The sequence below is a fragment of the Anastrepha ludens genome, chromosome X (genome assembly GCF_028408465.1).
Source record: "Anastrepha ludens isolate Willacy chromosome X, idAnaLude1.1, whole genome shotgun sequence".
Taxonomy (NCBI): domain Eukaryota; kingdom Metazoa; phylum Arthropoda; class Insecta; order Diptera; family Tephritidae; genus Anastrepha; species Anastrepha ludens.
The window spans coordinates 68999379-69025125 of NC_071503.1; the positions used below are offsets into that span (position 1 = coordinate 68999379).

The 25747-nt window shown below is 41.7% G+C and overlaps 1 protein-coding gene across 8 annotated transcripts in view; it reads right to left on the reverse strand.

Moving 5' to 3' along the window:
• LOC128869480 (ankyrin-3) overlaps positions 1-25747 on the reverse strand; it is a 363477-nt gene that overhangs the window by 186757 nt on the left and 150973 nt on the right. For all 8 annotated transcript variants that reach the window (XM_054112038.1, XM_054112036.1, XM_054112033.1 and 5 more), the window contains one exon: positions 4487-4783. In XM_054112038.1, coding sequence (XP_053968013.1) covers positions 4487-4783 — 297 coding nt within the window. The remainder of the gene's footprint in view (positions 1-4486; positions 4784-25747) is intronic.

A 25747-nucleotide genomic window follows, 5' to 3' on the forward strand; every position in this document is an offset into this window, starting at 1 on the left:
GCTTGAAACTGTAGGTTCATCCATTTGCGGAATAACACCAAGACACACGCCACAAACAGGAGAAGGAGCTGGGCCAAACACCCAAAAAGGGTGTACGCGCCAATTATATATAAAGAATTTTCCAATAAGAGGTATTATTCCCGTTAAAGACCAATGGTTTCGTTGCTTGTGTGGCACGTAGCGCCGTCTTGTTTAAAATAGCCGTTGTCCAGATCAATACCATCCAATTCCGGTCAAAAAAAACCGTTAATCATCTCTCGATAGCGCAATCCATTCACCGTAACTGTTTTCCAGCTTCATTTTCGAAAAAGTAAGGTCCAAGGACTCCAACGGACTATAAACAGCACTAAACAGTCGCACGTTGAGGATAGAGAGGCTTCCGACAATTGTGCTTGTTGACGAAGCCACCGAGGTGGAAATGGGCCTCATCACTTAAGATGATTTTTCGATGGAATTCCGGATCACTTTCAAGCATTTCAACGACCCAACCAGCAAAGACACGACGTTGTTGATGATCGGCCGTTGTTGAGTTCTTGTGTTAACTGGACTTTATAAGCCTTAAGTTCCAAAGCTTTATGCGAAATACAGTGTAATGACGTTTTTGGAATGCCTAATTCCAAAGATCGACGTGGAATGGACAAACCTGGGTTTTCTTCAACACTTTCGGCTACAACAGCAATGCTTTCGGCTGTTCTTGAGCAACGTGCACGGGTCTTATTCTTCTAAGAGGTCCAAAAAGCTCGAATTTTTTCACCAATTTCTGTATTGCGGTCCGAGAAGGTACTTCCCGATGACCCAAAAATGTTCGAGTTCTACGAACCGTCTCTGCCAATTTTCACCAATTTTATAGTAAATTTTAATAACTTCAATGCGTTGTTAAAGCGTGTATCGTTCCATTTTTATTAATGGCGTAGTTTCTACTTGTCAAATATCAAAAAATGACAGCTTAAAAATTGACATCTACCGAAGTAGTGGGCTATTCAAAATAACACCTGTTATTGGAAAACCCTTTATATAAATATATATATACAAAACACAACTTTAAGCGAGAGGTTCCATCTTTTGCCAATAGCTCCCTGTCATCCATACAAGGCTATTAATATTGCTTTCTTATCCGCTCCTTAATTTTGGGCTTTCATGTTAGTTTTCACCTTGTCAAAAAGCAAAAATAGAGCACCCACTATTAAAGAGAGTTGAGCTCTGGCATTTTGTATTTTCTCGTGAATAGAAAGAGGTCCGTCTAAAAAGGATTCACCGATAGGTCGCAATCCGCTGCCCACCGGACAACTCCGTTCAGATATCCCTGTATCAAATCGAACAGGGTATCTACAAACTTTCCTCTTACAATTAGTGCCATGTCGTTCACGTAGGCAATTAGTCGGGAGCCCTTTTTCACCTGTTCCTCCATCAAATCACCGACAACGACAACTCAGAGAAATAGTGAGAGAGCACCGCCTCGCGGAAAGCCCCTACCCACCTGTCGCCGGAGAGAGACGCCGCCCCATTCAGCCACGACTATTTTGTCGCTAAGCATTTTGTAGATAAACCTGATAAGGCCAGCTCCGACCGCCAGTTTATTCAAAGATTTAGTAATTGTCTCCGGGAGGACATTATTTAAAGCCTCCTCATTGTCGAGAAAGGCGCCCACTACGAAATCCTTCTGATAAAGGGACTCTCCTATATCTTTAATAATTGTGTGTAAGGCAGATTCTTCTGACCTGTCTTTACGGTAAGCATGTTAGTATACGACAAGCGCCCCGTGGAACTTCGCTTCTTATGTGCAGGCCATACAATCTCTCGCATAGATAGTGGTTAACCAGCGACGCCATGATGCCATTAGGGCCAGGCGATTTGAACAGCTTGAAGGTGCCAATGGCCCCAGCCAGGCAACGCTTATCCAGTAACCAGTCATGATCGCCGCTCATCGCCCAACATAGCGATTCGTCTCTTAAGTACCCCGAGGGAGCTGAACTCTTCAAGAGAACTCGTCTAAGCCTCGAAGACTCATGGCATACCTCCACGCTCTCACAGAAGCTCCTCAAGGAGTATCTCTTATCCTTCCTAATGTCGGATTTATAGATTCCTGGCCCTACTTTATCAGTTCCCATCCTGAGGTAGACTTAAACCTTTAAGCCCTATTACATAAGAGTCGGCATTAAGTTCTAAACTCAGAGAGATCAGTTGTCCACGAAAGACAATTTCCTCCTTCAAGGACAACGCTTTTCATTAGGGACAGGAGCTTTTATCAAGAGCACTATTAAAACATGAGGTGCAAATCTCCACCAGTTCGTCGATCGCTCCCTCCGAGAGATCTAGATTTTCCCCTCGGTACTTCAGGGAGTAGGTTAAGCAAATTTCTACATATAGCAGATTTCTGTAGGAGGATCTCTTTGGACGAGTTTCAGTAAGAAAGATCTGAATATACCTATGATCCGAGAAGGAATGAGTACTAAGTACTTCCAATCGGAGAATCGGTGTAACAATGAGGAAGAGGCCAAAGTGAGGTCCACCCACGCTTCCCTGGTTAAAGTGATAAAAATGGGGTCCTTTCCCCTGTTGCAAATAAACAAGTTCGAATTTTAAATAAAAGTGGCTTACCACTTGCGTTTATGTTAGAACTTCCCCAACAGATGTGATGCGTTGGTTTGTCCCTATAATAACACCGGTTTTCCCTCGTCTCCGTTCAGCCAGGACTTCCCTTACTATCGTCGGAAGTGGCTCCACTCGTCCTCATGCGCCATATAGGCCGACGTCAATCAAACCTTTTCGTTAGGGTCCTCCAGGCCCAAAGTCACAATGTCTTCATTGCTTAAAATTAGAACAATGCATTAAGTTCCTTCCTGATGAACAACGATTTTGGTTTACCTGTCCCGTTATCCGCCATTAGTTTGTGGCTTTTCGTCCTGAGCCCACAAGTACCGCTACTGCTCACCCATAGCTCCTGGATCAAGCCTATATCAGAGTGGCTCAAGGTGGATTATAAACATCTTCTGGAGAATAATAATCTTCGATAATCCTCTCCAGCATTCCAAGGACAGTGTCCCAGTTCTCCGGAGAGAAGAGCCTCTTCTCCTCCGGCCTGTCGAACTTGTTCCGATGCTGATGACGGGCCCCGGTGCGGAGGGAACGGCGCTAATACTGCCAGCGTCCAACGTGACGGATTCTATATCCATGTCCACAGGAGCCTCCTCTACTCTGGGCTTATCTTCTTCAGCAGCCTTCCGATGGGCAGGGGCATTTCCTCTGGAATCGGTTTGGTAGACCTTAAGAACTTCCTTCTTGAAGGCATAGGTGAGGCCCCGTTTCGACGAGAGGGCCGAGAGACTCTGCATTCAGCAGAATTAGCGCTTGGCGATAGGGTCCTTCAGTTTTCTCCACCTTAATCTCTTTCCAGTAGTAGGTGGGAAGTTTCGGGTTGCAATAAAGGTGGATTTCCTCCATCTCCTCTGAAGTAGACGGTTCAGAAGAGAACTAGACATGAGCTCGCGAGGTCCTTTTTGTCCACCACCTCTAGTTTGGCTCCTTTCCACACCTCTCCCAAAAAGGCCACTGACCTCCTGTACATAGAAGCCGACCATTCGTCGGCACAAACTATCTACTTATACGATCAATAACGCCATCCGGCATGGGGAGGTCCAGGATTTTCCCTTACTGCCTTCATAAATACTGCAGACCGACGCTACTTTTTTCCATTCCTCTCTGGAAACAGCGCAGTTTCCCTGCTGTTGTTTATTACCCCAAGGATTGTAGAACCTGCCTGTTTAACGACTTTGCAGATTGACTTAGGAATACCATCACCAATCCTTGGCCTTTTTTCGAGGGAAACGTCCTGATCCTGGGAGCGTTGTTTTTCGACCCCCGACTTCGGTGGAGGTTCGCTTTCTCTTGATAATTTTTCGTAAATTGATTATTTTTTTTTTTGGAGTAACTTTTGACGCTTAATTGTCCAATTTACTACTGAATTCAGTGTTAGTAAAACAGCAAGCATAATAAAAAGAAAGAAAAACACTGTACTTTACTTTATCACAACCCAGTACAGCAGTGTACAAGTTTGCCACTTCGTTCTGTATGTAAAATTTTGTCAACGCTGTTTTTTGTTGTTTCAGTTAAAGAAAGGATTTTTTCAGTTTATTGAGATTAAAAACAGGTTGCAAATAAAACTGTTTCACTTCCCAACCCGCGGAAATGGATGGTGTGTGTAGACTTTTGTCCATCACTGTATAAGAATTTTAAATAATTTCATTTTCAGAAATTTTGTACAATTCAAAAAAAAAAATATTAAGAAAATTAGAAACTTGGTGCCGGACATATTTTCGACCACATATTTTTATATTGCTGTTTTATAAAGGGGATTCAATCCAAAGAACCTTCAATCTGATCCATATTAAAACCTTTATCGTTGGTATTCAGGTATATCATTTGGGTGAAGCTATTATAATGGTGAGTAATAAAACCATGTATGTTAAAATATACATATGGGACTTACCTCAGTAGCTAACGAAGGATTTGCCCCTTTAGCCAATAAGAAACGTACGCAAGCATCATGATTTTCCTGCGCCGCCATGTAAAGAGGTGTGAAGCCATTCAATGATTGCACATTCGCATTTGCATTATACTGAATAAGTAGTTTAATTACGTCCTTCTGGCCGGCCAGAGATGCAATATGAAGTGCAGTATTTCCCTTTTTTGTGGCATTATCTACTTTAATTCCACGTCGCAGGAGCTCACTTACGATGTCGATATAACCATCTTTCGCAGCCAAATGAAGTGCATTTAGACCATTCTGTAAGGAAAAATATGGCTTTAAAAGCATATAACCTTATTGATCAATCTAACACGTTAATATTAAAATTACGATATAAAATAAGGTACTCTGGCTTAATCAAGGCAATAGTTTGTGCTAAATAATATTCACTGTACTTGTGCAGAAACTGAAGGAGGCGCTTTCCGAAAACCGCTAATTTATTTTTCTCGATATTACCAACAGGTTGGCGTCATAAGTTGGAAAATACAAAATAAATAAACAAAAGAAACAAAACGAAAATTACTTGTTTGTAAGCATTGAGTGAACGGCTTGGTAATAATGTAATCTAAAGTTTTGTGATTTTCATATTAAGCAAACTAATAAAAACGAAGTGACGAGTATTAAATTTTCAAAGCAAAATATATGAAAACACCATCGAAGTTTTTCTCGTTTTCAGACGGTGACACCATGGCAAGAATGTGTATGTGTGTGTATAATTTCTTGTGTGTGGTAGTTTTTATTATTTTCGCGTCCTCTTCACAAAACAGTAATTTCCCTTCCTTTTGCTTGTAACTATGATGTATTCTTAGGCCACGACGTCGCAGCGAATTTGGAAAACGCAATATTGCATTCTACTAGTCATGGATAATACTTAAATACATGGATTGCCTGAATATTTAGATTAATGTTGGACCGAAAGTTATCTGCGAAACTTAATATTGCGAAAATGACAAATAGGTTAAATCAGCTTTATACTGCTGCTGATGGGCTATTGTCACGCCCAGACTTCTTGTCTGAAGAAACATACTGAAAACCGATGTGGGATGGGCTTTTAATTTTTTTTAATTCCCATGAATTCAGATAGGAACAAAGGCCTACAAAAAATTCCTTCCATTCAGATCTGTTCTGTGCCAGTATTGTAGCTTCATTTTAGGATAACTTTATGGCACGCGTTTCCAAACCAAATAATTTTTTCCAAGTGTTCGTTAATCTTTCTTTACGGCCCTGGCTTTGGGGATTACACTCTTTTATTGATGATTGCGTAATAACGTTTAACGTTTGTTTACCGTGCTTAGCAAAATAACATCTCTCCAGTTTTTAAATTCCGTAAGGTTACCTTTGTTTGGGATCTTGTTCATCGCGCCATCTTTGAGTTCATCTGGAAGGTTCCCAGTGCCCCAGAACTTTTTGATGGTAGGGTCTCGGGATCGGCTTTGAAAATTTCAGGTGATATGTTATCACGCCCTCCCCTCTGACACGATGTCACCTCTTCCTACGTGCATATTTTCTCGTAGTACCCATTTGTTTGGAAAACATGTCGGCATAGTACTGTGTCCAAATATGAAACTGCTGTTCTGCTGGCGCAGCAAATTGCCGTCTGGCTCTTTTATTGACAATGAAGACGTATTTTTGGTTTGTGTCATCCTTTTCATCATCTTAAAAAGGTCCCGGGTGCGTTTACTTGCATCAACCTTAGGACCTCTTGAAAAAGCGACGATAGTTAGGCGCAAAGAAGAAAACTGGAATGAGTGCAGCTGTCTGCACCACTCCCATCCTAGGTATATTTATTTATTAATATCCAACCCATCAACAATTGGCTATGTTTCAGTACTGGATATAAGGAAGATAACAATATATTCAAAATTTAATTCTAAAGCTTATTTCTAAGCCTACTACATCTAAAACATGAGATTGAGACAAACGTTAAATACTATGGATGAAAAAGTTAAGCTAATGGGAAAAAAGACGAAAACCAGATCAATATATGTACTAACAATTGCTAACATGTTTTCGAAGCTCGTTTTTAAAACGAAGCTAGTTTTTAATATTTTTCAACTTATGAGAGAAACTGTACCAAAGACGAATAGCGAAAACAAAAAAATGCGTTTTCTGTCATGCAAGAAATCTACATCGCTCTTAATTGCGTCCCCGCCAACTCGAAAAAACGAGGGTTATATTCATACGCAAGACAGATAAAACGTATAACAGGCTTTCATTTATTCTAAAGGTGTTCAGGCCTATAAGTCTTACTTCATTTATCCTAAGGGTGTTTGAAAATTTAACACACAATATGCAGAACGTAATTAAGCCAGTGTTACGCGGGTCTCTCGGAGAAGTTAGAGCGCTTCACCTGCTATAGGTGGTGGTTGGACTCCAATTACGTCATTCGGTGATAGGGAGCTCAAGAAGGTGGTAAGGGTCTCCCGATGAATGTCGTTTAATGTCTGTCTAAACACTGTCTGGCCCAGTAAATGTCTGTTAGTTTTGTCCTGGATATCGGCGGCGTAGTTTAATAGGTGTCTCCAGACGGCTCTGGCTGTAGCAGGGGAATATCTGGGTAAAACCCTAGCAGGAACTTCTTGCTGAGCAGTTTATTATGTTCCATTACAGGAAGCACCTGTGCCTCATTGTGAAGGTGTGTAAGAGGAGACATCAGGAGGCTACCCGTCGCTGTCCGAATGGCGGTGTTTTGGCAAGTCTGTAGCTTTATCAACTGCGTGTCACTGGTTCCAATTGCCGCCCAATTGCCATAAATGTCGATAGCAACATTTCTTTGAGCGATTTGAGGTCCTTGTTGCGATTTTGGACTTAAGGAGTAACACCACTGTAGAAATTTAAAAAAATTGATTTTTTTTTATAAGCTTAAAACATTCTTTGAACCTTTTAAAATACAGAACAAAAAGTTTTATACGTTACCGAAGTTTATTTCATAAATATTTTAAGCTTTTAACCAAGCGTTAGTGACTGCTACCTAACGATTTCTCCAAATTTCCAAACTTTAAACGCGTTTTTCTCAAAACACGTTTTCTGAAATTGGCACGCAGCATAACTCAAACAATTTTAAATATTTTTAATCAGGTTTTTCACTAAGTCTGTATAATAACCTTCTTAAGAGAAGAGCGTAGGGGATTTTCGATAGATTAATTTAAACGATTGTTATAATTATTTAAGTGCCGTTTTTTTAGTCCAAAATAAATATTTTTTAAATCCCCTACGTGTTTCTCTAGCTATTCTTATCTAGATTAAGAAAAAAAATGTTTCTTTGTTCCAGATTAAAATTTGCACCCTCTGTGCTGCGTGCCGCGGAGCTCCTTCAAGAGAAACCACATTACAAAAATGTCTCCAATGCCGCCATTTTGTAAAATTTTTCGATCAAACTTTGTAGTTTTGTATTTTAGTATATAAGTAATAACTACCCAAATCAGAGTGATTGTTTTCCTTTTCTTTCTATACAAAAAAATTCTTTAAAAATCGTGTTTATTTTACGCGTGTAGAGTGGTGTTACCCCTTAAGTGGCAATTGAGCTTATGTGCGCAGAGAAGGAGAGCAAACTGTCGAAGGGTACACGCAAATTTTTGGGATTGTTGAGTGCTGTGTCGGTGCTGTGCACTCGTCGGAAACCATGCTGATTTAGGGCTGGGGCCAGGTGTTTCGTGAAGAGTAGGAGTAGGAGGGCTTTAAGTGTTTTCACTACTGCGGAAAATCAGCGCGTTCGGTCCATCAGGGCCATTGGCTTTTGATAGTTTTGATTTGTTGATGGCCCCCTGAACTTCATCACTGGAGAAAGTAATTGGCGCACTATCGTTCGTTAGTTTGTGTAGTCGTCTGGTGGCACGACGCTTGGATCTGTCGGCCGGAGGATGCAGTGGGAAAAGTCGGCTAAAATAGCTCGCGCATCTCTTCGGATCCGAAGAAGTGCAACCATTAAAGGTGATGGCCACCTTGCCGTTGTGCTTCGTCGGGTTTGACAGGGACCTTACGGTGGACCATTTCGTCCCCTTGTGTTGATGTACAAGTTGCCGGATCTGCAAATTGAGAGCCCTTATGCAGAGATCCCCGGGATCGACCTGACGTAGATGGTCACGCTCGTTTGCTAAACTGGCTGATTCGGCTGGGAAATTAGGACGAATGTCCTTAAGCCTTCCAGCAGGGATGAAGCGAGCCGCAGCAGCTGTGAGCTCTTTGCGGAATGCCCGTTCGCCCACGCGCACATCAGTGGGGATGGGAAGAGCGGTGAAGGTGTCTTCGGTGAATTTCGCGAAGCCGGCCCAATTAGCATTTTTAAAGTTAAAATAGGATCGGTGCTTCGGGGAAACGAAGTCGGCGGGCATCTCAATCGAGACGATTATGGGCAAGTGCTTTGATGCAAGCTATAGCATAGGTCGCCACGTTATGCTATTAATCAGGGTGATATCCTGCCGGGCACCAGGTGACAGGGGGTATATAAATCGTAAAAATTTCGAACTCGGCATCGCCTGTCCGGATAGCTATACCTTGACATTCTAAGGTGCTGTCCCTGCGGTCGATGCCTTTATCAGTGAGACGGTACTGCACTGTGTGGTTGACTATGAACGCTAGGGCACCACCGTTGTCTCGCTCGCGATCATGTCTGTGCACGTTATAGCCAACCCTGTTTATCAGAGAAGAGCTAGCGTGCAGCTTGGTTTCTTGGACCGCAGTTATTGGGATTCCGTGTTGGCTCATAAAGTCAACTATCTCGTCTACCTTACTCGTTAGTCCGTTGGTTGAAGCTTCTCGGTAAGTATGTTGCAACTGCTGTGCGTTCCGTTGTTGTTGCTGCGGCCCGATGGTGGTGATCGGCCGCGGCACGGGGGGCGGTTGCGGGTGCAGAGCTCTGCAGCATGGGGCAACGTAATCAGTTGTCAACTCACGGGTGGTGCGCAGGCGGGAGCATCTCCGAAAGTGTGTTGGGTGAGTTGTTTTGCACCGATAGGCTCCTTACCGTGGAGGTATGGGTTGTGGTGGCGGTTGGAAGTGCCGGCTTATCAGGCACCCGTTGCACTTATTACACCTAACCGAGGAATTCGGGTGGAGCCTTTTATGGCATACGCAGCAATATAATACCTCTGGCCCAGGGTTGGATTTAATACCAGCCCTGAGGAAAATTATTTCAAGCAAGATTGTTGCAAGGAGTTGCTCCTGTGACGTAAGAGGTGGGGTGATATGCGGTTCACTAAACAGGGCTAGTTTACTTGGGCAGCAGCCCTTGGTCGGGAAAAACCCGAGTCATTCCGATAACGTAGAACCGGCTGTCATGGGAATGCTGGTACCTCCGTCTTCATTGAGCGTTTCAATATGTAAACGGGAGTCGAAGAAGGGGTTTTCTCTGAATCTATTTCCTTAAAACTGCCGAATACTGCTAGTGTTTTTCAGGCAAAAGTCATTGGGATACTGCAGGAATGTGGAGCGCGGAAGATATTCACATTTTTCGGATAGTCAAACTCCGATCAAGGCTCTGACGATGCCATGGTGCAGATAGAAACTGGTCAGTATCATCCTGTAAGCAGGAGATAAAATTTCCTAAGTGTACAGCTAACATTTTTTTAATGTGTTCTAGGACATAGGAATTTAGAGGGAAATGAAATTGCTGATGAACTTGCGAGGAAGGGGTCGAGTGAATTGGACGCAGAGGTCTTCTACCCGGTCGTTGGTGTCGCTCTCTTATTTCTCAGGAAAGCGAGGAAGGTCTTTTCTCTTCGCCAATTTTTTCCTAGCTATCTCTCTGCTCGGCTCACTTGAGAAAAAATTTGCTTGTGAAATCAACAACAAAGTTATCAAGCAAGATTAGCTGCTAGTAAGTATAGTTATACCTCATAAAACTGGTGAGTAAATTTTACAAACAAATGTAATTTTAGGCAGCTCTATTTCAGCGCTGCGAAGATATGTTTCTTTTATGTCTATTTATCCTATAATAATTCATTATATTCTTTGGCTTAATAAATAAATCATTAAAGAAATAAAAAATTCTCAGATTTAATAAATTTGCATGGCAAATTCATGGAATAAATTTTAGGCGCATATATTGTAATAAGCTCGCAACTTTCTACATTGTTTGAAGTATATGTACGTCTAATATTGTGGTTATATGTATAATACATGCAGCTTTTCATTGCAGATACTGTTAAACCTACCGAATAATTCACAACCATAAAATAAAGCCTGGAGGATGGTTCCATATGTAGAAGCCAACGCAAGTGGGGAAAGGCAGCTCACAACTTCCGGGATTATCATAAGTATCCTATGGGTAGTTTCGGAACAGCCGTTCGAGAGTGAGCTGATGTGAGAAGGCAAAGCATCCTAGCATAGCTGGTTGTGCGCTGGGTTTGGGACCCGCCACGTTAAAATAGTCCCCCAATGAAAACACGAACAAAGCCTCGGGGGAGCACTTTCTATACTGACAACGATCCCTGCAAACGTACTAAGGATTATGATTTGAGATAATGCATCTGGAATACCCAGTCCCCTAATGGGGAATGTGCCTCTGCCCGGCTGGTTGATATCCTCGTGAGAGTATGCCATTGAAGAGATGCGATGGACGGGACAAGGCAAGAAAAGCGTAGGACCTTGTGACGTCTACTACAGCTGTCATGTAAAGGAGCGCAAATTCGGTGTTGGATTTGTTGTGGGAGAGAGACTTCGTCGCCAAGCACCGTCCTTCAATCCGGTGGACGGGCGTTTGCAAATAATCTGCATCTAAGCGAGATTTTTAAACATCTTACCCATTTGCGCCCACGCCCCGACGGAAGAGAAGGACGATGCAACCATAGATTCTTTCTATGAGCGCCGGGAACGTTCTGATGAGCGCTGTCCCGCCACGACTTAAAAATTGTGCTTGGCGACCTCAACGCCTGGGTGAGCAAGGAGAAAATGTTTGGTTCCACAGTAGGAAAATTCAGCCTGTGCAATGAAACATCCGGTAACGGACAGAGGCTGATCGACTTCGCCGGGGCCCGAAACATGGTAGTCTGCTGCACCAGATTCCACCATAAAAAGATACACCAAGCTACCTGGATGTCTCCTGATCGAAAAACGCGAAACCAGATCGATCATGCTGTGATAGATGGAAGACACGCTTCTTGTGTTAGATGTACGACGATCCGGGGACCCAACATCGACTCGGATCCTTGTTGCATTCAAATTACGCACACACCTCTGTGCAGCAAAATCCGTACATCTAACTACACAAAGTATGTTCGGCATCAGAGAGCTGCAATCACAACAAACAGCCAGAAGATTCACCACTCGACTCTCACTCCTGCTCTCAGAGAGTACTATCCAACAATCCGGCATGAACGCGCAATAAAGCAGGATTTCTCGATGTTTATAGGGGCTATAGGGGCATATAGGGCCACGCTGCGATCGGGCGCAACGCGAGCCATGTGGGAACGCTACCGGAAGCTCAAAAAGGAAGAGAGACGTATTATCCGAAAAAATAAACGAGAGTCCGAAATATGTGGGTGCGGTACCATACGTTCAAGTTGATGGTAGTTAGGTTAGATTATACTGGCTGCCCGAAGCCTCGCGGAGACAATTGTGGTCTACAGCGATACCAGATGAGTCCTTTTTTTAGCGAAAATATGCACCGCTCAAGATCCGGTTCACGCATAGATTCTATTTTTTTTAATTGAGAGCACCCAAGTAGCATAGTCTAGTTTTCGAGAGGCCCGGACCGTGACGGAAAAAAATGTTTCAGGGTTTCTCTTGTGTCCGGCTCATTACACTGCCTGCAAGCATTGTTAAGAGATAGATTTGGCTTGTAAGCATGCGCTGCAACTAGGCAGTGCACTAACGTAGTAGCTAGTAGATCAACTAGAGCTCCACAGTTCCTTCTATCGATATTACCGATTTAGTTATCTTTCATCATAAGCGTGTTAACACATGATGTCTTTAGTTATTTTTGAATTGTGCGTAGGGGTTTAAGTACCTGACTTATTTGATCCTCTGCAAGTCTCTTGCCTTCTTCAGCTATGCCATTCACTGTCTCTTTATGCCCCAGAACCCAATACCTTCTGCTCAAATATGAACGAGACGTTATCAATAAAACGGTCTGCGGATGACATATGGCAAAAACAAAGGCAAGTTTTCAACCGATGTACGGCCCTCTTTGAACGATTTGTACCACTGGAAAACACGTGCACGCGATAGAGCAGAGTCCCCATAGGTTGTTTGCAACATTTTTAAGGCGTCTGAAGCCGAAATTTTGTTGGAATAACAAAATTTCAAACAAATTCTTTGTTCGACTTGAATTTCCATCATTAAATTCGAAGAACACACTCGAGCTTGACTTGTTTACAGTAGCACAGAAAACAAACTATGTGACATATCACGCTGAAATTTGCCATGTAAGCTTATAACAGTCCTACCAAAAAACAAAAAAATTATTTTTGCCATATGTCATCCGCGGACCGTTTTATTGATAATGTCTCGTTCATATTTGAGCAGAAGGTATATTATACAAAAAGCCTGTGGTGACGACCGAGCTTGTTTATTGCTTCCTGGCATTAATGGACATTTTTGGATGATATACAGTATCAATTTATCGCCTTTATAGCCGCTTGGCTATCCACGTAGAAGTTTATTGCAGCAAAGATCTCAGCTTGGAACACAATACAATAGTTAGGGAGTTTAAATGACTTGTTGATGCTTAATTCCGCACAGTATATGCTGGCGCCAGCCCCCTTGACCATAATCGCTGTGCATAAAATCGTGGTATGCATGACAGCCTTTGTCGGTACTTAACTCCCAAGTAAAATCGTATGTCAGATAAATTGAGTCATGTTTGGAAAAAACTTTGGTATGCCTAAAGTGAGTAGACATTGAAGAATTTACCGTGGATAATCCAAGATTTTGCATAGAAAGTGAAAATCTAGTATCACTAAGTAAGTGGCTCTTGAGATTACGTAAAATCCTCAAAAAAGTTCTCAAAAGCAAAAAAAGTCAAATTGTTTGTTAGCTGTGTATACAGATCTAATTAAAATTGCATAGTTTTTAGCATGAATTTCAGAAAAGATATCCTCGAAAGCACTTGTGTTACTAATTAGATGCGCAAGTTTCTCTACAATGTTACAATATACACAATCCTTCCCCCACCTCGACCTATAATATCTTGCTGAAAAAGTTTATAGCCGCTAACACCCAGAGAATCATTACTGTGTCATGGTGTGAACCATGTTTCAGAAGCACACCCTACATCGCCGTCGGATTGTTCAAAAGAATATCTAAATTCATCAATTTCACTTGGTAAGTTTTGCCCTTTAATATGACAAAGTTTGAACTTTTTGTTTGTCCAGAATTCTTATGCTATGAATTATACGTCATTAAATATTACCAAAAAATATCTCATATCAAGTACAAACATCGGAAACGATCTACATATTATAAGGCACGGCACACTAAGCACAGATGCACCGTGTGAAGGAGCACAACAAACTGCCGCAGGACTCACCCATGCAGACTCCTGCTTGAACCTGAGCCGCCTCCCAGGCATGTCAGGAGACACTTTTTCAATTACGCCGACGAAATCCAGGACTAATTCTTTATTTATAACGTTTTTCAATAGGTGCGCTTCAACTTCTTTCCGATAGGGAGGACGAACGACGCAATATTTTTTATTTTTCGCTTGTCATTTGTAAACTTCATTAGTATACATTTCATCATGGAACACTACACACTTGAGCAACGATTGCAAATCGTGCAAATTTTTTATGAAAATAATCGTTCTGTTGCTGCTACTTTAAAAGCATTACGGCCAAAAAATCATCTTCAGTGATGAAGCTCACATTTGGCTCAATGGCTTTGTCAACAAGCAAAATATGCGTTACTGGGCAGAAAGCAATCCACACGTGATTCATGAGGCACCGTTGCATCCCGAAAAAATCACTGTTTGGTGCGGTTTACATGCCGGCTGCGTAATTGGCCCATATTTTTTTGTTGACGAGAACGATCGCCACGTACTGTGAATGGAAATCACTACCGCGACATGATAAACGATTATTTTTGGCCGCAATTGAATGGTATGGACTTAGACGACATGTGGTTTCAACAGGACGGGGTCACAAGCCACACAGCACACGCTACAATTGATTTGTTGAAGAGTAAGTTCGATGAGCGCATTATTTCCAGAAATGGACCGGTCGAATGGCCGCCGCGCTCATGTGATTTGACGCCTCTAGACTATTTTCTTTGGGGTTATGTGAAGTCATTGGTCTACAGTAACAAGCCGGCGACGATTTGTGAGCTCAGAGCCAATATTGAACGCGAAATTGCTGGAATTTCGGCCGATTTATGCAAAAAAGTGGTCGAAAATTGGGTTCAACGATTGGACTTCGTAAAACGTGCACGCGGTGGTCATGCAAAAGAAATCGAATTTCATGCTTAAATGTATATGTTCAAACTCGATAATAAAAAAAAAATTTGTTAAAAAAGTCAAACCGTTTGTGTTTTATTCAAAAAAAAAGTTGAAGCACTCTTACTGAAAAACGCTTTATTTATAAATATTGCATCTTAAATTTGAATAATTTGTACCATAATTCATTTAAATATATAAACACATAAAAAAAGAAATAATAAATTTGTGGCAATAACAATGTTGTCTGTCAGAGCTCAAAAATTAATCACTAATTAAACTTTGCACTTTGACATATCACGCTGAAATTTGCCATGTAAGCTTATAACAGTCCTACCAAAAAACAAAAAATTTATTTTTGCCATATGTCATCCGCGGACCGTTTTATTGATAACGTCTCGTTCATATTTGAGCAGAACGTACATCTCCATTTTTAAAAATTGGGAAAATTAATAGGGTATTAATAAGGTATTCTATCTTCTCCTAGCGCTTGATCTCAGCATTTCCAATGGTTTTTTCAACTTTCATAAAAGTTATATCTTTATAGATATCTTCATCTTTACATAGCGCAGCTGTGTCACCGAATGGGTTGATGCGTGACTACCATTCGGAATTCACAGAGAGAACGTAGGTTGAATCTCGGTGAAACATCAAATTAAGAAAAACATTTTTCTAATAGCGGTCGCCCCTCGGTGGGCAATGGCAAACCTCCGAGTGTATTTCTGCCAAGAAAAAGCTCCTCATAAAAATATCTGCCGTTCGGAGTCGGCTTGAAACTGTAGGTCCCTCCGTTTGTGGAACAAAATCAAGACGCACACCACAAATAGGAGGAGGAGCTCGGCCAAACACCCAAAAAGCGTGTACGCACCAATTATATATACATATATATAGCTGCGTAATAAATGTCTTTTTTTAATTGCTGTTTGTTTATTTGGCTTTGAAAATAGTGTTTAAAATAGTATTTAAAATAGTTGGCAGTAATAGTTGTACAAACTTGAAATTAATTTCCTCTTATATCCTTCACTAAACTCTACCATTATTTTGCATTTGCAGTTTTGTTCATTCAGTTTTCAATTTTTTCATAATATTCTTTTTTTGCTTTTTCACATGCGTTCCTTTCAAGTTCATTTCTCTGTAGATATTATTGCTTATCGTCTACAATGTTAGATTTTCTGAGGTCATTCATATATTTGAAGGATAGCGCCCTAGCCTTAAAACATTTGAAATTGAACCATGCCTTTTTAAGTGATTTTAATATTTCTGACAGGTGACTGTAGCACTGACATTTTTATTACGTAGGCAAGCTTCTCCAGATCCATTATTTCTCCTCCATTTTTAAACTTATTTAGATATTGGTTTAGGTTGAGTTGATAATTTATCTTATCATTTTCTTTAAGCATTACCTTCGGCAATAAGTTGATGTTTTCCAATTCATTTAGTACCACATTTATTTTTGATATTCATTTAATTGGCATATGGTCAAATCACACTTTTGTTTCAACTTCGAACCTTTCAATGTATTTCAAACCTTCTTGGGAAACTGCTGTAAGTCAAATTGCCTTCCTCATCACCAGTTGTTCTGCCATTCTATATAATTAGAGTAGTCTTCACAGAAATCCATAGTCTTCACAGAAATCTATAAAATGTTTGCCTTTACTATTTAATACGGCATCTCTTGAGCTCGTTTTCCAATATTTGTTGAGAACGTAGCTGCGTGCATGTCTTCGATAGTTTGTTGTATATCTCCAAATCTGATAGTTAGGTCTTCCATAACAACTGAAATCTTCTCTGTGCTTTCCTTGAAAAATTCCCTCATCATCTCAATTTCTTCATGCCTAGCTGCTGCTCATATAATGATATAAAGGTTATTATGTCATCCTTTACGTGGAATTTTATCACATCTACTCCATTTTCGGTTTGGAAACTATATTATATGCCCTTTTTTTGGAATTTTTTTTTTACTCCATACACGCAACCTCCACTCCAGATGCTCTTCCAAATTTTCTGGTTTCCAGCAAGTGTCAAAATCTGATGAATATTTCTTGGTTTGACTTGCTTTCAATTCCGTTTTTTAACATACTCGAAAAACGCATGGAAGATATATTTGTTTTCAAGGCCACTGACATTAAAGGAAATAATATTAATTTTCACTGTGCACAAGTTTTTAAATTATTAATTTATTATTATAAATTTTTTTTAATAATTTTGCTATGATAGACGTTCTCTAATTTTTTGAATTACTTTTACTTAACAATATATTATAATCTGTATTATTCTGTTTTCATATAGAAGTTGCAAAGTAATATTTGCAACCAACTTTTTATCTTTATTCCATTTGTTTGCTACTTTCATCCTATCATCTCGGACGCCCATGCGATGTTCAAAGGAAATCGCCATAATATCCTTTTTAAACTTCATCATAACTTTCTATTCTTGTTATATATATAATATGTATATATATAATTGGCGCGTACACCCTTTTTGGGTGTTTGGCCGAGCTCCTCCTCCTATTTGTGGTGTGCGTCTTGATGTTGTTCCACAAATGGAGGGACCTACAGTTTCAAGCCGACTCCGAACGGCAAATATTTTTATGAGGAGCTTTTTCATAGCAGAAATACACTCGGAGGTTTGCCATCGAGGGGTGACCGCTATTAGAAAAATGTTTTTATTAATTTTGGTTTCACCGAGATTCGAACCAACGTTCTCTCTGTGAATTCCGAATTGTAATCACGCACCAACCCATTCGGCTACGGCGGCCGCCTGTTGTCGTTCTAAATTAAGATGTCTTTCAAAATAGATTGTTGTTCCCGCAAGCTTACTTAAGTTTTTAAAGATATCTCCGATATCCTTTTCCGATTTGATTTCTGCCAGCACCGTAATTTTTCCATCTCGCTCGTAGATTTTCTTTGTTGATTTAACAGTCGATGCGACGTTTATCTTTAGTACTTCCTTGCACACTTTGTCAACTTCCACCTTGGTCGAAGTATTTACAGTTAGGCCTTTGGGAATTAAATTTTGTTTGCCAACAAGGAAAGATCCAGGACAAAACAAATACTGGACCGCACAGTGTTTAGGCAGACTATAAACGACATTCATCGGGAGACACTTACATCCTTCTTAACCCTTGTGTAGCCACCTAAAAAAATCTACATACTCTGCCACCCGGGTACCCCAACGAGAATTTATTGCGTATAAGTCCTCTATATCCCGAAATAGTTGTATACATTCGATAAATGTTTATTTATTTATGTTGTAGGAACGTAATTCTAATTGAATACATCAATAATATTATATACAGGAACTTTCGTACTCCTATATCAGGTATAAAACGCAGGCAGCTGCACCCTAAATTTCTCGTTTTTGTGAAGGCCATGTGGATTGAACTTGAACTTATACCTAAGGTATGTTCGAAAACAGTTTTAAAACCAATATGGTTAAATATTTTGAAAATCAGTATACAGTAGACTCGCGGTTGAGGGAACCCCGGATTGAGGGAACTACTCGGTTGAGGGGACCACAAAAATTCTTTCATTGAGTACTCGTAGAGAGAACCTTCAATATAATAAGTACCAAGTAGAAGGAACCTCAAAATTTTTATGCAATTTCAGTTATTTTACAGTTATGTTAGAATGTGTATATGATTGGTATATATGTACATATACATATATGTATTGTATATTGTATACATTGTCTAGTGTAAAGCTATTTAGTTCGGTTCAGTGCGTTGAAGCAATTGTGCGAAATAAGATAGTGATAAAAAGATACATTTACTTTTGCTAGTTAACTATGAAAGCGAAAAGATTTTTACCCCTCAAAACAAAATCTGAAATTATACAAAAGCTCGATAAAGGCTTTACATTAAAATCATTGGCTTATCAATATGGTGTTACCAAATCGACCATATCACATATAAAAAATGGCAAAAGAAAGATTTAAAAGCATCGACAGCGTGCAGCATTAAACGGAAGTCTCTGAAGAAGGGTGAGTTTGCTAATATCGAAACTAAGCTATATAAATGGTTCATCACTCAAAGAAGTCGATATATTCCAATATCTGGAAACCTTATTAAAGAAAAAGCTAAAGAACTACATGCAAAAATTTATGGAAATGGAAGTGGCTTTAACGCAAGTTCGGGCTAGCTAAATGGATTCAAGGCTAGATTTGGAATTAGATTGTTGAAAATTTGCGGTGAAAAACTGTCTTCTGATCAAGAAGCAGTGCCAGCATTCAAGGCAAAATTTTGGCGACTAAAAAATTATTTACAGTTGGATGAAAACCAGACAAAACATACGTTAGCTCAAATGAAAAAAATGCGTGCGGAAGAAAAAGTGAAAAGGCGCGAGTCACAGTTTTAGTATGCACTAATGCAACTGGCAAACACAAATTAAAGCCATTAGTAATAGGTCAAGCCAAAAAACCACGATCATTCAGAAATTTTCAGCTTCCGTTGAACTACAGTTGCTCAAAAATAGCATGGATGACTGCGGACATTTTCGAAGAATGGTTCCACATTTCCTTTGTACCAGAGGTAAATTAAATTATTAAAATCATAACATAGGTAAATAATAAATTGAACTAAATATATATTTTTTTGTTTTTTAGGTTACCACATTCCTAATACACGAGGGTCTACCAGTCAGATCTGTTTTGATCTTAGATAATGCACCGTGCCATCCAAAACAAGAGTTATTAAAAACAGAATGTGGTTCAATTTTCGTTTTATATATGCCACCAAATGTAACACCCCTTCTCCAGCCGATGGACCAGAATGTAATAAGGTTAACCAAGTTGCACTATTGAAAAAATTTACCTATTGGTAAAGACGAAATAGCCGACTTTAAAAAAAAATTACTTTGAAAGAGCCATTTGCCTTTTGACCCAAGCATGGCAAAAATTCGATGCCGACGCTATTAAAAAATGCTGGTGTCCATTACTTAACTATAAACATCCGATAGACAATGATGAGTGTATCGAAGATGATGTGCCTCTCAGTGTTTTAAGACAGCAGATAGTTGCACAACAACATTCCGAATTTGAAGAATTACTCAATTTAACTGAAACTGCATTTCCACAGGTAAAAAACACAATCATTACAGTTACATGTGCACTTAACATGCCATAATTTTTGTATTTCAGTCAAACCTAAGTGTCAACGAACTAAGAATATGGACAGGAATAGATGATAATTGCGCTAATGGTACGATTATGTTAATCAACCTGTTGAGGCATCTGATGAGGATGAGGATGAGCATGACGAAAGAAACGGCGACAAGTGCACAATAGAGACGGCTGAAGCCATTAAAATGCAACAAATGTGACAAAGCAATCCATTGGACTGAACACAATACCAACTGGCGCGAACACATCATTTTTCTTAACAATATCAGGGATATAGCAGTGAAAAAATCACTGAAAGCTAAAAAAAAAACAAAGAACTATATTGGACTTTTTTAAATAATATGTTTTTATTATATGATAAATACACTCACTGCCCAAACTATGTACCTCGACCTTACACAAACTATGTACCTACCTAACAGTATTAATAAAATATTTATAATCCGCCTACTTCTGTACATGTATAATTTCAATCTCAATTGAAGGGAAAGTCTGGGTTGAGGGGAATAGCCCTTGCACGAATTAGTTCCCTCAACCCCGAGTCTACTGTAGTTCAGTTTTCATCGTCGAAGAAGCAAGACATAACGGTGCTCAGTCATTACTAAGATAGTTTGGTTACTTTAGCGTACGTGAGCACGCGTGTGTTAATATTTTATGTGATTGTGTAACTTTATATCGAGTGACGTATTTCCTGAAATTTGTGTATACTTTTTGAAGTTTTTTATCTAAAATAACAAATAAAATTGCAATACCTAAGTGCAAAACCATGGAGAAGTTATGGAGATTGGATTTTTTGAGGTAATGTAAAGAATATATGTAAATAGGATATCAAAAATATTTATAATACATTTATTTTTTATTTAGATTGAGTGAAGCTGAAAAAGATAAGTATTTGAAACAGCTACTAGGCGAGGACGATCACGATAGTTCGGATCCTTCGAACAGTGCAGACGACGAGTGGTTTTCAAGCGGCAATAGAACGCATAATTCTCGTGATACTGAAGCGCCAGATAATGAAGAAAGTGCAAATGTCGTCGAGGAACAACAGCAACAAGCACGGCAAGCAAGGTAATTCTGGAGAGGTGAATCAAGGAGAGCGAGTGGTGAAAGAACTTGTCGTCGCTTACAAAGTATCTGGCCGAAACATTAGCATGAACAGATTTTTTTCGTTACCTCTGGTTAAAAGTCGTCTTTCTTGGAACCTTACTATCGTTGATACTTAAAAAAAAACAAAAAAACGTACATTACTCCAGAAATGAAACCGTCGAATTCTAGAGAACTTTTATGGGTTTCACTAGACAGGGCTAGTATACTGGGGCGGCAGCCCTTGGTCGGGAAAAACCCGAGTCATTCCGGTACGTAGAACCGGCTGCCATGGGAATGTACCGCCCCCGGAGGCGCGGCCGCCCACCACCATCAGGCCGCAACAGCCACAGTGGATTGCGCAGCAGGTCCAACGCAGACAACACCACGCGTCCCTCACCCCCCGAATTACACTGACCTCACCGAGAAGCTTCAAGCTTCTCCAATTCAACTGCAACGGACTTACGAGTAAGGTCGACGAGATAGTCGACTTTATGAGCCGGCACAGTATTAAGATAGCTGCGGTCCAAGAAACAAAACTGCAAGCTAGGTCATCTCTGATCACCAGGGATGGCTATAACGTGCACAGACACGATCGCGAGCGAGACAACGGTGGTGGCCTAGCGTTTATAGTCCACCACACTGTGCAGTATCGTCTTATCGATGAAGGAATCGACCGCAGGGACAGCACCTTAGAATGTCAAGGCATAGCTGTCCGGTCAGGCGATTCCGAGCTCGAAATATTTAACATATATATACCCCCTGTCACCTGCTGCCCGGCAGGATATCACCCTGATATAGGTGCGCTCATCAGAGGTGAAAACCGATTGGTTGTAGGTGACTTCAATGCGCATCACGATCTTTGGCATTCAAGCCTGCCAAATGATCGTAGGGGACAGCAACTGGCAGAGCAGATAGACGACTCGACATTCAGCACAGTGAACGACGACGCCCCCACCAGGGTAGTGGGCAATTGCAGAAGCTCGCCTGACCTAACAATTGATAGCGCTGGTCTGATAAATAGCATAACGTGGCGACCTATGCTATCGCTTGCATCAGACCACTTGCCCATTATCGTCTCGATCGAGAGACCTGCCGACTTCGTTTCCGCGAACCACCGGTCCTATTTTAACTTTAAAAAAGCTAATTGGGCCGGCTTCACGGAATTCACCGAGGACACCTTCTCCGCTCTTCCCATCCCCACTGATGTGCGCATAGGCGAACGCGCGTTCCGCAACGTGCTCACAGCTGCTGCGGCTCGCTTCATTCCAGCTGGAAGTTATAAGGACATTCGTCCTTATTTCCCAGCCGAAGCAGCCAGTTTAGCAAACGAGCGTGACCACCTACGCCAGGCCGATCCCGGGGATCCCCGCATAAGGGATCTCAATTAGGAGATCCGGCAACTGGTAAACCAGCATAAGCGGACTAAATGGGTTGAACACCTGAAGACCTGCAACCTCACCTCTGGGGTGAGTAAGCTGTGGTCCACCGTTAGGTCCCTGTCAAACCCGACGAAGCACAACGACAAGGTGGTTATCACATTCAACGGTTGCACTTCGTCGGACCCGAAGAGATGCGCGAGCTATTTTAGCCGGCTTTTCATATTGCATCCTCCGGGCGACAGAACCAAGCGTCGTGCTACCAGAAGGCTGCACAAACTGACGAACGACAGTGCGCCACTTACTTTCTCTGGTGATGAGGTTCAGGGGGCCATCAACAAGTCGAAATCATCGAAAGCCATTGGCCCTGGCGGCTTAAACGCGCTGATGCTGAAGCATCTGGGACCCCTGGGAGTAGGATTTCTCACAAGGGTCTTCAATTTGTCCTTGGCCACTCTCATCATCCCTGACAAGTGGAAAGCAGGGAGAGTGGTCCCACTACTAAAACCTGGGAAACCGGCCAACCAAGGGGAGTCTTATCGGCCGATAACTCTCCTTTCCCCAGTAGTGAAGACACTTGAAGCCCTCCTACTCCCACTCTACACGAAACACCTGGCCCCAGCCCCACACCAGCACGGTTTCCGAAGAGTGCACAGCACCACCACTGCACTCACCGCCATAAACGCCCAGATAAATCGCGGGCTTAACCAAAACCGCCCCTGCGAGAGGACTGTCCTAGTATCGTTGGACTTGAAGAAGGCTTTCGATACAGTCAGCCACTCCACGCTACTAGATGACATTTATCAGTCGACACTCCCGCCAGGGCTGAAGAGGTGGTCCGCGAACTATCTGAGCACTCGTCAGTGATATTTCGAGATCAAACTTCAAAGCAGAGAAAGATTAAGCAAGGCGTACCGCAGGGTGGTGTCCTTTCTCCCTTGCTGTTCAATTTCTACATCTCGAAGCTCCCCCAACCACCAGCGGGAGTTTCCCTGATCTCATACGCTGACGACTGCACGATCATGGCGTCGGGCAATGACATCGATGGGCTGTGTTCCAAAGTGAACAACTACCTCACCGACCTTTCTCGCTTTTTCACTGCGAGGAATCTCCAACTTTCCCCCACCAAGTCCACGGCGACCCTCTTTACCACCTGGACAAAGGAGGTCAAGCTGTCCCTTAAGGTAAAAGTCGATGATACACCAATTCCGACGATAAATAACCCCAAAATTTTGGGTGTCACCTTTGACAGCCTGCTCTCCTTCTCTGCGCATACAACCGCAATTGCCACAAAAGTCCAAAATCGCAACAAGGTCCTCAAATCGCTGGCCGGCAGCACCTGGGGCAAAGACAAAGAACTGTTGCTTTCGACATTTTAGGCAATTGGCCGGCCGGTTCTTAACTATGCTGCGCCTGTCTGGTCGCCTGGAACTAGTGATTCGCAGTGGACAAAGCTACAGACCTGTCGAAATACCGCCATTCGGACAGCGACCGGGTGCCTCCTGATGTCACCCATACAACACCTTCATAACGAGGCACAAATGCTCCCAGTTGCGGAGCACAAGAAATTGCTCAGCAAGCAGTTCCTGCTCGGATGTTACCGTAGGTCTCATCCCTGCAGACACCTGCTTGAGCCCGAGCCGCCTCCCAGGCACGTCAGGAGACACCTCCTTGACTACGCTGGCGAAATCCAGGTTAAGACTGACCGTAACCTACTGGACCGGACAGTATTTAGACAGTCTATAAACGACATTCACCGGGAGACCGTCACCACCTTCTTGAACTCCCGTCCTGTGAATGCCGTAATCGGAGTCCAACCACCACCTATCGCAGATGAAGAGCTCCAGCTTCCCCGTGAGACCCGTGTAACACTGGCACAACTATGTTCTGGATACTGTAGCAGGTTAAACTCCTACATATCCAGAATCGACCCCGACATACCAAACACATGTCCGGCATGCGAAGGTACCCCGCACGACACTAACCACCTCTTCACATGCCCCCTCAAACCGACTCATCTAACCCCCCTCTCCCTTTGGACCCAACCTGTCGAAACAGCATGTTTCCTGGGCCTACCCCTAGATGAGCTAGACGAAGACGAACGATGATATGCCTACACTGACAGGGCTACCTATGCTGTTAACAACAAAAACAACAGAGAACTTTTATCAACTTTTTTTGGCTTTCATGAACCAGTTGCCAAAGAAAAACAATGCTGTGATCCTTCTTAGTACGATGCATTATGATGCTATGATCTCTGATTATCTCATCAAAAACCAGAAATGATTTTGTTTTACAACTAAACCAAAGCCGGCGTTGGTATTATGGATCAAATGTGCATGGGGTACTCTACGCAACGGCGAACTTGCAGATGGCCGCTAGCTTTCTTCTACAATATGTTGGATATTGCTTGTGTTGCTGCTAACGTCATTTATTATGAAAATAATAATATGCGTTCAAACAGAAGCAATCGACGCAGAGTCTTTTTGCGCCAGCTTTCAGAAGAGTTAGTTATGCCAGTGATTGAAGAGCGAGCTTCCAACCAGCAGGTTATGCGAAACCACGCAACGAGGCTTGCAGTCGAAAGTAACTTCGAAAAACCAGTAGCGGTGGTTACCTGCTGACAACCAACGTCGAGACGTCACTGGCAGAAAAGTTGTAGTTGGGTCATGCTACATTTGCAACGAGCAGCCTATTCGTAAGCGAAGAAAGACAAGAAAGTGTTGTGCCGAGTGCGAAAAGCCCGTTTGTGATGAGCAGTCAGAAAAAATCAATCAATGTTTACACTGCGACCAGTAATTTTGGATTACGCTAAAGATTAATCGTTAAGATTTAATTATTTATATGTATTTCTCTATTTATTACTTTTTCACGTATGTGAACTGTGCAAATAGTGCAATGTCGATGTTTTTTTTTCGAAATCATGTGGATCCATAAGGAGGCTTATCTCTTTCGTTCTGGATGCTATAGCAAGTTAAACTCCTACCTATCCAGAATTGACCCCGACATACTAAACATATGTCCAGCATGTGAAGGCACCCCGCACTAACCACCTTTTCACATGCCCCATCAAACCCACCCATCTAAGACCCCCCTCCCGAACCCAACCTGTCGAAACAGCAAGTTTCCTGAGCCTATCGTTACATGAGCTAGACGAAGATGATCGGTTATCTACATAACACTGACAGGGTCAGTATACTGCTACAACAACAACATCTACATATAACAAGGAGGGTATAATTATTTTTCGCAGATGTATACAAATATAACAATATA